Here is an 11,549-nt window from a genome sequence, read left to right on the forward strand (position 1 = left end):
ATCCAGCCAGATGGGAAGATTCAGCAGCATGTTTTTACCTCGTCATTGTGATCCAAATGTTCAAATCATTCTAATGTGTTTATGAAGAGTGAAGCTTTTGCCAAAAGGAAGAATAAAGACACACTTTTATCACAGTGCTGTGTCAACTTTTCAGGTTTTTTAAAACTCCACAATATCAAGGAGCCTCCTGATATAAAATGTCTCCACCAGACAGACTAGTCTGCTCTTTAGCCTGAAACTGCTCGAGGATCCCTGTGAGTACTTGGCTGTGCAGCTCTAACGGTTTTTAGAAACATTTAGAGGAAATGTGAGGAACTCTTTATTTTATAGCTCTGCTGATTTGATGGAAAGTAGCTAATAATTAGCAAGTAATGACCAACTAGTTTCTGTCTAACTTCTGCAGGCCAGTAAACTGAACAACATTTACATTCTCAACTATTTCTGAATCATTTCAGCACATCAGTCCAACTTTCGACCAAATGTACTAAATGTTTTTTATTGTAACCTCCATAAACCTCCATATATATATTTATTAGGGCTGTCAGCGTTAACGTGTTAATCACGATTAGATTAATGCAATCCATAAAGTGTTAATTTTTTTAAATCTCATTTTAATGTTGCAAGCCTTTTTGTCCCTTCTACTCCCCCGTAGACGGCTCCTCTAGCTGTAGCGCTATGCTTTGAAGTGGCCTCCTGCAGTAAACCTACCGCGCTGATGGAAAGTAAGAGAGCTACTGGACTTTTGAACGGCTTGTTTAACTTTAAAACACTTCCAGACGCTTCAGTTGACAAGTCAAAAGTAAAATGCAACCTGTGTCAAACGGAGTTTAACTACCACCAGAGTACGTGGAGTTTGAGTTAGCACCTCCACGCTAAACACCCAGGTGCAGCCAAGCGAGCCTCAGCTCCACCAAAGGAGCATTTTGGAGTGTGGGAGTCGCAGCAGAGCCGTGATTGATTCCCAGTTAAGACACTCTGGTAAGAAATGCTTTACAATGCTTAAAACTGCCATGAAATGTAAAATAACAGGATTTTAAGCATGCAATTCAAAAGGCCATTAATCGTGATTAACTATGGAAACTCTGCGATTAATCTAGATTTAAAAAATTAATCATTTGACAGCCCTAATATCTATCGATTGATCGATAGATAGATCGATAGATAGATATTCAGCACCTTTCAAAGTAAACTAACACAGCATTAAATGATGGTGGAACAGATGCTTCATGCTAACCAGCTAGCCTCAGGTGGCTAACTCAGCAGGATAATCCAAGTTAATTTGGCGGCAAATGCACAGCCGCTCTGCAGCTGAGCAGTTTTCTCTGACAACACGCCAGCTCCACTCGCTTTAACCTTTGTAAATCTGACATTAGAACATTTTATTTTACTATTTAAAATAACTCATGTTTGTCCTCACAGCTGTCTGAGTAGCTGCTGCAGTAACTGAAGGAGCCTACAAACTTCTCTGTGTAGCCGAGAAGATGAATAGGGATCGATGTTAAACTGTAGCATCTACCTATCGACTGCATGAGAGGTATTTAGGGAACATCTGTAAACAGCAATATCTATCGTTAGTAGGAAACCTGTTGAAAACTTAGGTCAGAGGTTACAGAACAGCCATGTTCCGGGTCTGTATCCACACTGGTAGAGGGTATCGGTTACAACATCCAGAGAATGTAAAGGGTGAATGTTTGAGTAATTTCATAGAACTTACTTGCTAATTATTACGTAATTAAAATTTAATTTGTGGACCTGTAAAATCAAGTGTTATTAAAATCTGTAAAATCATCAGTAATATTTAAACAATACAAATATGCATAGAAAGTAATTCTGTCCTGCATATCATGTCAGCAGAGACAATCCTACAAAGATTTCATGTTTTATGAAATCATTCAGATGTTAAATGTTTGTTCAATCTCTTGAACAGTTTGATGAATCCTGACCTGAGAGTCTTCAGTCCACAGTGTGGACTCTCCAGTCCAGCAGAAAGCTGCTTCACTCCTGAATCCTGCAGGTTGTTGTTACTCAGGTCCAGATCTCTCAGACTAGAAGACTGGAAGCTGAGAACTGAGGACAGAGCTGCACAGCTTCTCTCTGAGAGCTTACAGTCAGTCAACCTGGAAAGGAAATATAAATAAACAGAAAACAAGCAAGAAATTAAAAAAATGATTCAGGACTTCGTGATGCTGGTTGGAGACATGACAGTTTAATATGATAGAATCAATGATGAAAAGACATGTAATGATCTAAATCCTATGATATCAAAGCAAAGATCACTCTCTCTGTCTCAGCTAGTCATGTATGTGTAAGTACAAAGCTGAATCAAAGAAAGATAGAGGTCACGAGAACGAGATGAGATGAAATTTTAACAATAATTTTTAGAAAACTTATATGACCAGAAAAATAGTCTTTTATTTGACTAAAAGTCACAATTTGAAATGTTTTAACTAATCCTCATTTACTGAATGTCACTTTAGTTCTACTCTCGAAGTATGAATGATCATAATATGCAATATGCAAGCACAGTGAAAGCTTTCCCCCTCAACCTCCCATATAGATATTTTATAGCTAGATAATTTTGTGGTATTTATGAAAATAATTAAGCCATCTTCTCTAATAAACAACAACTTCCACCCCTTGAAAGACATCCTGACTGCAGTGCAGAGCTCCTTCAGCAACAGATTCAAAGTGTGTGAAGGAGTGATATCGCAGGTCCTTCCTTGCTGCAGCTGTACACATACACAAGTAGAACAACATACTTGTGTTTTAACTTTCTAGTGTGGCTATATTTACTTGTTGCGTCATTAGGCTACCATGATTACGCTAGATGTCCCCACTCCTCCTACCTCGAGATCTCGTCACACCCCTAAAGAAAGATGAACTGGAAAATTCAAAACTCTTTAATCCTGTTAAGAAAAGCTTCTGTGATTAGACAGGCTGGGCCTGATAATTTAGAAAAATATACCAAAGACAAACTGTGATTTGATCTGACCTGAGAGTCTTCAGTTCACAGTGTGGACTCTCCAGTCCAGCAGAAAGCTGCTTCACTCCTGAATCCTGCAGGTTGTTGTTACTCAGGTCCAGATCTCTCAGACTAGAGGACTGGGAGCTGAGAACTGAGGACAGAGCTTCACAGCTTCTCTCTGAGAGCTTACAGCCATTCAGCCTGGAGATACAATAATGAACAACACAATAAATAATCATTGTAAAGATAAAAAATGTTTATTTTGAAGTGTTGGTTATGCTGGATAAAAATGATCTTCTCAACACTAGTTTAAATCTTTGTTTTTCTATTCAAATTCTATTCTGTTGCAGATGTGACTGATAAATCAGAACAGACATATAATGATCTAAATCACATGATATTAAAACAGAGGTCACTAATAGGCAGACTGCGGTCCAGATCCAGACCTGAAACCGATGAAATATTGAGGATTGTTAAATTTTGTCAGAGCATTTCTACTTTAATGGGCGCATCTTCTCCCGGTATTACACTAAATGTGGAGCGGCCCTCAGAAACTCACAGACCACTGTCCATAGAGAATCTTCTCATGTGACGCTAATCAGCCAATCAAATCCGTGCCTTCGGACATGTGGAGAGACTTGACCATAGACATGTATACATGTCTATGTCAGTGAGATACACACAGAGAAAAGAGGAGAGACAGAGAGGTGACAGATAAGAGGTAGCTATTTCACATGGCGTCCTCGGGGAAAAGGAAAGTGAACAATGAAAACAGGGCTTTTTAATCCAGAATGGAAATAAAGCTACATGTTCGTTCTTCCAGAGGCCATTTCAAGACCTGTATATCTCATATGATGAGACAGTGGCCATTATTAAAACCAGCAATGTTAAACGCCACTATGAGACAAAGCACAACACTTTTGAACAAACATACCCACTCAAATCAGCAGTGAAGGCACAGAAACTAGCTGACTTAAAAGGCACAATATGGTAAATACTAATAAATGTTGCTGCCACATTATGGAAATCTACTGTATTTATTTGACAGTCTACAATCTACCCACTAGACACAGATGCTGATGGGACTACAATGCTACTTCAAGCTACTGAAGAATAACTCAGACCTGCAACTTGAGGACATTTTCACAAATTGACCACAGCTTCTCTCTGAGAGATTACAATGATTCAGCCGGGCGATAGAATAATAAAACAAAAAAATAAATCATCTTTATTAAAACATTCATTCTGGGATGTTTGTAATGCTGGATACAAAATCTTTTTCCAACACTAGTTTAAATCTTTGCTGTACTAATCTAAACATGTTATAGATGTAGACAAACCATGAACAAATATGTTGATCTATCAAAGCAAAGATCAGTTTCTCTGTCTCAGCTAGTGTTCATGTATGTGATCCATAAATATAAAGCTGAATCAAAGGAAGATAAACTTGATAATATCAAACATCTTTAATCTTGTTAATAAAAGTCTAATGAAAAGCTTCTGTCAGAAATCCTGACATTAGAGAGACTGAACCTAATAATTTAGAAAAATACACCAAAGATAAACTGTGATTTGAACTGACCTGAGAGTTTCCAGTCCACAGTGTGGACTCTCCAGTCCAGCAGAAAGCTGCTCCACTCCTGAATCCTGCAGGTTGTTGTTACTCAGGTCCAGATCTCTCAGACTAGAGGACTGGAAGCTGAGAACTGAGGACAGAGCTGCACAGCTTCTCTCTGAGAGGTTACAGTCAGTCAGCCTGGAGATACAATAATGAAACAAAAAATAAATTATCTTTGTTAAAATGTTGATTCTGGACTTCTAGTGATGATATGTATTCTCTTCTCAGAACTGGTTAAAATCTTTGCTGTTCTATTCTAAACATGATGTAGATATAAGATAAACATATGTATGCACTGCTGACCTGGAGAAAGCCATTCATGCCTTCATATCATCCTTGATTACTGTAAATCATTATACTTTGTAATCCTGCAGTCCAGTTTATCCCGTCTCCAACTCATTCAAAATGCTGGAGCAAGAGTTCTCATGAAATCAAAAAGGAGGGATCACATCACTCCCATACACTGGCTTCCTGTTAACTACAGAATTGATTTTAAATTACTTACAATTGTTTATAAGTCCTTGAATGGACTTGCTCCCCTGTATTTAACAGAACTCCTGGTCCCATACCACACTAGCAGAGAACTTAGGTCATCTGGCCAGCGACTCCTGTCTGTCCACAGATGCAGGACTAAGTGCTTTAGGGACAGGCCCTTCTCCATTGCTGTCCCCAAACTGTGGAACTCTCTTCCTCCCCCACTATTGACATTTTCAAGAAAACCCTTAAAACTTACTTTTACTACCTAGCTTTTAACTGTATCTAACTGTCACTATATATTTAATGACCATGTATTTTTATTTCGGATTCCTTTTTTAAAATTGTGTTTTCTATTTTTGTGTGTTCTTCCTTTGTGTGAAGCACTTTGGATCAATCATGTAGTGTTTAAGGTGCTATATAAAAGAACTTGAAGTATGTAATGATCTACATTACATGATATTAAAGCAAAGATCAGTTTCTCTGTCTCAGTCAGAGTTTATGTTTGTGAATCAAAAAAAGACAAACTGGAAAATTCAAAAATTTGAATAGTTACACAGCTTCTCTCTGAGAGTTTAAACAAACAGAGGAAATATAAAAAACAAGTAAGTAGTTGTTGTTGTTTTTTCAAAGACAGCAGAATATTTAAATAATGATGAATAAATCAAACCTGTGTACTTACAGAGCTTTTTTGGAGGCTTTGACCACTGGCAGCAGCCTCAGAAGAACCTTCTCTGAAGCAGAGTATTTCTTCAGGTCAAACACGTCCAGATCTTTTTCTGATGACAGTAAGATGAAGCCCAGAGCTGACCACTGAGCAGGAGACAGTTTATCTGTGGAGAGACTTCCTGATCTCAGGTACTGTTGGATCTCCTCCACTAGAGAACGATCATTCAGTTCATTCAGACAGTGGAACAGATTGATGCTTCTCTCTGCAGACACATTCTCACTGAGCCTCTTCTTGATGTACTTGACTGTTTCCTGATTGGCCTGTGAGCTACTTCCTATTTGTGTCAGCAGACCTCGTAGGAGAGGCTGATTGGTCTGCAGTGAAAGACCCAGGAGGAAGCGGAGAAACAAGTCCAGGTGTCCATTTGGACTCTTTAAGGCCTCGTCCACAGCACTGTAGTAGAAACGTGCTGATTTGCTTCTAAACATTTCAGTGAACCTGGATATTATTGTGTTTCCTGCCAGCAGATTGACTCCAGACTTGATGAATGTCAGATGGACATGAAGAGCAGCCAGAAACTCCTGAACACTCAGATGGACGAAGCAGAACACCTGCAATAGCCCACAGTCCTCCTTTTTAAAGATCTCTGTGAACACTCCTGAGCACACTGAGGCTTCTCTGATATCGATGCCACACTCTGTCAGGTCTGATTCATAGAAGATCAGGTTGCCTTTCTGCAGCTGCTCAAAAGCCAGTTTTCCCAGAGACTCAATCATCTTCCTGCTCTCTGGACTCCAGCGTAAATCTTTTTTAGCTCCTCCATCATACTTGATGTTTTTGACTTCGGATTGAAGCAACATGAGGCGGAGGTACATCTGAGTCAGGGTCTTGGGCAGCTCTCCTCTCTCTCTGCTTTTCATGCTGCACTCCAGAACTGTAGCAGTGATCCAGCAGAAGACTGGGATGTGGCACATGATGTGGAGGCTTCGTGATGTCTTGATGTGGGAGATGATGGTTCTGGCCTGCTCCTCATCTCTGAATCTCTTCCTGAAGTACTCCTCCTTCTGTGGGTCAGTGAACCCTCTGACCTCTGTCACCATGTCAACACACCAAGGAGGGATCTGATTGGCTGCTGCAGGTCGTGTGGTTATCCAGAGGCGAGCAGAGGGAAGCAGTTTCCCCCTGAAGAGGTTTGTCAGCAGCACATCCACTGAGGTGGACTCTGTAACATCAGTCAGGATCTCAGTGTTGTGGAAGTCCAGAGGAAGTCGACACTCATCCAGACCGTCAAAGATGAACACAACCTGGAACTCTTCAAACCTGCAGATTCCTGCTTCTTTGGTTTCAGTAAAGAAGTGATGAACAAGTTCCACCAAGCTGTACTTCTCTTTCTGCACATTCAGCTCTCTGAAAGTGAATGGAAATGTGAAGTCTATGTCCTGGTTGGCTTTGTCTTCAGCCCAGTCCAGAGTGAACTTCTGTGTTAAGACTGTTTTCCCAATGCCAGCCACTCCCTTTGTCATCACTCTTCTGATTGGTTTATCTCTTCCAGGTGGGGCTTTAAAGATGTCTTCTTGTCTGATTGTTGTTTCTGGTCTGTCTTGTTTCCTGGTTGCTGTTTCAATCTGTCTGACCTCATGTTCATCATTGACCTCTGCAGTCCCTCCCTCTGTGATGTAGAGCGGTGTGTAGATCTGATTCAGAAGGGTTGGGTTTCCTGCTTTAGCAATCCCCTCAAACAGACACTGGAACTTCTCCTGCAGGTTAGACTTGAGTTTACGTCGACACTTTGCAGCAGCAGCAGGAGTTTCTGTATGAACACAATAAATAAGATACGTTGACAATTTGAAGAATACATATATGAACATATTTTCCTCCATATCTTGAGACATCAGCAAATGTCAAATTTATCCAACATGTTAAATTAATAAAATACAAGGTCAGCCACTCTGCAGTGTGGATCTATTTTCCCCATCTCTCTTCTCAGTACATGGTTTGTGTTTTTCTTTCGATCTGATAACTTCATGAACATTATTCTGTTCATATCCTTCTGCTACTGAAAGGCTCCTGGTACAAACACCACAACAGGGTCCAGAGTCACTCACTCTTCTGTAGTTCCCTGGTGGTGGAACGAGTTACTCTAATACGCAGAGTCCCTCTCAGTCTTCATAAACAGATTAAAGACCTCATGAATAAATAATTCTGCTTCTATCCAGCCTGTTCACTGCCTGTAGGAACCTACATCATACCAGACTTGGTTTCCACTACAGAAACTTATGGTTTATCCATTGTTACTGATTCTGCTTTTGTTTCCATTGAGGGGAGCTTCACACTACATAAAACTAGACAGCCGCCCCCGGCATCTTGCACAGTCAGTCAGAAGTAAAGAAGGCTTTTGGGTGAGAGGAGAAACACCTCGAAGAATCTAAAACAAGTCTACCGTCCATCAACCGAGGACTAAATATCTAAATATCTTTGTAACATTTTAATCTTTCCATGACTTACCTTTAGGTTCTGGGAGGAGTGACAAACGTTTCAGTAGATCATTCTGATTCATCTTCCCTAAAATAATTTTGGTCACTTTAATAGCCTTTATAGAGTAGCTCTCGAACATCAGATCCACTGTTTTAATTCTGTTTGCTTTCTCCAGGTGACCCTTGGGGATTGATTTGAAGTCTTCAAGGACCCCCTGCTGATACAGGTACCACTGGAATAATTCAAAGTCCTCAGATCCTAAATCCTCCAAACACTCCAAGAGGACCTCTGTAGGTGTTGCCATCTTTTGTGCTGCTAAGCTCTAAAAGAAAATATGAAAATCTGTATTAACAATTACACAATTAATTTTCTGGATTACAAAAAAATATTGATATGATTAAAAATGGAAAATCCAACTTGTTTCGTGTCAAAACATTAATACAACTATTAATGAAAGAGATTCAGTTTCTGATTAATTTAATGTTTTTTTGGTTAATATTGGACCTAATTTAGCTAATGAGATTATTAAGACTAGCACTAAAGAAGATGTGGAAATTAAAACTAATACATATAATAATGTAGTAAATATAAATAAATAATCCATGTTAATAAAGTGAACAGATGAACTGTCCTGTCTGGTCTCATTGTGTTTTCTGGTTTTGGTTGTCTGTTTGCTCTGTTTGTCCCTCCTGTGATCCTGTACTCCTCCCCAGCCAATCAGCTCCCTTCCTGTCCTCCTGCCTCATTAGTTCTGTCTGTATTTAAGTCCAGTTTTCAGTTCAGTCTGATTCTGTTCTGAACTACAGTTTTTATCAAGTTTCAATAAACAGCTGTTTTTTAGATCCTGTCTGCTTCTCTCTTACACTTGGGTCCACCTGCCTGCACTCCATCAAACAATTCGAACAGTAATGGAGCCAGAAGATGTTTCCTCAGGAACTATGTGAGGTAATTTATAACCTTTTGTGCCTTTGTAATGACTAGAAATACTCCTCCAGTAGTGAGGACAGAGAGACAGCCTTATCATTGGCACCAGGCAGTGTCTTTAAAGTCTTGGTTGAGGAAACTGCTGCCTGGGTGTTCAGAGGACTTTATTAACCCTCCAGTCAGTACTCCACTAGGCCTTTTCTATACACATGCACTGGCATTACTTGACTTGACTTAAACTTGTCCCGGTTTGATTCGGCTGGGATTTGCATCTTCATTACAATAGGGCTACTGCCTGAAGATGTGTGTTTAAAGGACCATTGTGCTGATTTTCAACCTTATCGCTAAAACAACAGTTTTAATGTTCTCTGTGTTTCTGGGTCGCAGCTTCAGAATCTGAAGTTCTTCTATGAACCAGTGACGTCATTGGTTCATAGAAGAACTACAGCATCATAACATCTGTGAGAGGAACAGATGGACCATCATTATTTCATGTGTTATTGGTCTCTTGATGTTTGGTCTGTTATTCTTATTAAAAGGAATTATGTGAATAAATCTCCTCCATCATTTGCTTTAGTCAGTTGTATTTGATCTGAAAGATTTACATTTTAAATGATGAACACTTCTCTTTATAGTTGTGCCATTAATAATCTGCTTTGTGTCAATTACTTGAAAGCTATATATACACAGCATGTTTGTGTATAATTGCTATACTGAATGCATCAAATGATAATTGTTGGAGTTTAACAAACATCCAGCAGGTGGTGCTAACACAGCTAAATAGAGATGAATGAGCCTGATGTGCATCATTTGGACTTGTTGAATGTTATGTTATTGTGCAGGACGGATGTTTTGTCATGATTGATGTCGACTTTGTAGACTCAGAAACAACCTGAAAGTCCTGTAAAATCAGCAGCGTGTAGTGTTTACAGTGTGAAGACAGAGCTGCTTAGAGAGCGGTTGACTTTCACACATCTGACTAGTTAGGAACATCACATGATCATTTATAACAGCAGTTAAAGCAAAGCTGAAGGTTTGATTTTAACTTTAGTAGAGACATTTTATTATCTGATGATGTAAATAACTGTAAGTGTAATCACTCTATGTCACTTTTCTCTGACACACACACACACAAACACACACACAGCACTTTGGAGCTCAGCACACAGTGACGTTAATCTCCTGGTGGAAGCACCATCCAGATGTTTATTGATAGATTGGAGCACACTGACCTGTATGTTGGAGCTGTTGGGCTCCTCGCTGGATGAGGCCATTTCTTCTCTTTGGCCGGGTTGCTGGTCTAGTTGTCTGTGTTCTTGTTTTCCTCTTCCATTACACACTTGTTCTTTATTTCTTCATGATGTGCCCCTGAACTTCCTCTGCCTGAGTAAAACAACAAAAGGATGATAAAAAAGGGAACATTTGTCTGAGGAAGTTTTATTTAAACTGGCGTCACAATTTGTCAACTATCAAAAATCATCAAACCTTAAAACTAGTTTTTAAAATCAGATTTTAGCCTGTTTGGATTCATATAAGAAAGGAACTGTCAGAAATTCAAGTTTAAGATGCTTGAAACTGGAGTCGCCTCAGTTTATGAGTTTATGAGTTTATGAGTTGTAGCGTCTTTAATCTCTTTTAATTCACTGTTCAGACTCGTTTTTGATCATTTTTAGCTGAAAAACAGACTGAAACACTGAGCAGCAACATCAGCCACGTTGCTTAATGTGTTGCATGTGAATTAATGGCCAATAGAGGGCAGTGTGGTACCATAGATGACTATTAACCAACTCCTCAAAGAGACTGTACTGTTTCAGCATCATACTGTATAAGGCTGTTTAAAGCATAACTACATTTAACTGCTGTTGTTACTATTCCACTTTACATCTGTCTACTATATGTATATATATATATATATATATTATCAATATTTGATTTTCTGATTATGTTCATTTGTGCAGAACCACTTGGTCATCAGACTGTATGAGATTGTGGATGTGGTGGTGTGAATAAATACTCAAACTAAAAGACATCAGTGTGATTCTGATGGATCACCTGCAGCAGGCTCTTCAACACTGCATCCAGTACATAGGTTAGCAGGGAAGCTACTTCTCCCTCACACTGGTAAAAATGATTATTGATTAACTTTGACCGCAATAAACATGAATTATAATCTTTCATAAATAACCTGAGTATCAAAGACCAGTATAAGGATCTGCTTTTACAGTTTTATATGAGTTAATGTTTAACTGAAACACAGTCAGACTGAACAGTGAGGATCAAACAGTATCAACTGTAATGTGAAGTGTTGATACCTTTAAATGTTGGTAACCTGCAGCACCTGATGAAGACACACACACAGGTTCATTATTATTCTGCAGTGTGACAGAAAAACTCATCAGGAAATCAAAAGTGTGTTTCTACAT

General features: G+C 39.2%; 2 protein-coding genes across 2 annotated transcripts in view; both read right to left on the reverse strand.

Moving 5' to 3' along the window:
* Positions 1-7,505, reverse strand: part of LOC128382100 (NLR family CARD domain-containing protein 3-like) — a gene marked incomplete at its 5' end in the record, with an annotated part of 10,057 nt that extends 2,552 nt beyond the window's left edge. Inside the window, 4 exons of the mRNA XM_053342085.1 lie at positions 1,944-2,117; positions 2,993-3,166; positions 4,548-4,721; positions 5,740-7,505. Of these exons, the coding sequence (XP_053198060.1) occupies positions 1,944-2,117; positions 2,993-3,166; positions 4,548-4,721; positions 5,740-7,505 (2,288 nt within the window). The remainder of the gene's footprint in view (positions 1-1,943; positions 2,118-2,992; positions 3,167-4,547; positions 4,722-5,739) is intronic.
* Positions 7,506-7,780: 275 nt separating this feature from the next.
* LOC128382760 (pyrin-like) lies at positions 7,781-10,505 on the reverse strand. Its single transcript, XM_053342772.1, has 3 exons — positions 10,359-10,505; positions 8,233-8,524; positions 7,781-7,794 (listed from the first exon to the last, which is right to left on the reverse strand). Exons 1-3 carry the CDS (start codon positions 10,398-10,400, stop codon positions 7,781-7,783), a joined length of 348 nt encoding a protein of 115 aa, XP_053198747.1. The 5' UTR covers positions 10,401-10,505.
* Between the last annotated feature and the right edge of the window lie 1,044 nt (positions 10,506-11,549).

This window comes from Scomber japonicus, chromosome 21 (genome assembly GCF_027409825.1).
Source record: "Scomber japonicus isolate fScoJap1 chromosome 21, fScoJap1.pri, whole genome shotgun sequence".
In the NCBI taxonomy this organism is placed as follows: Eukaryota; Metazoa; Chordata; class Actinopteri; order Scombriformes; family Scombridae; genus Scomber; species Scomber japonicus.

What these genes read in the sequence shown, in the direction of transcription:
- LOC128382760 (XM_053342772.1), bottom strand. Translation starts at nt 10,400, where the DNA reads ATGGCCTCATCCAGCGAGGAGCCCAACAGCTCCAACATACAG. An exon ending in CCAACAGCTCCAACATACAG is followed by an intron (nt 8,525 to 10,358) that starts GTCAGTGTGCTC and finishes ATTTTCTTTTAG; the next exon opens with AGCTTAGCAGCACAAAAGAT.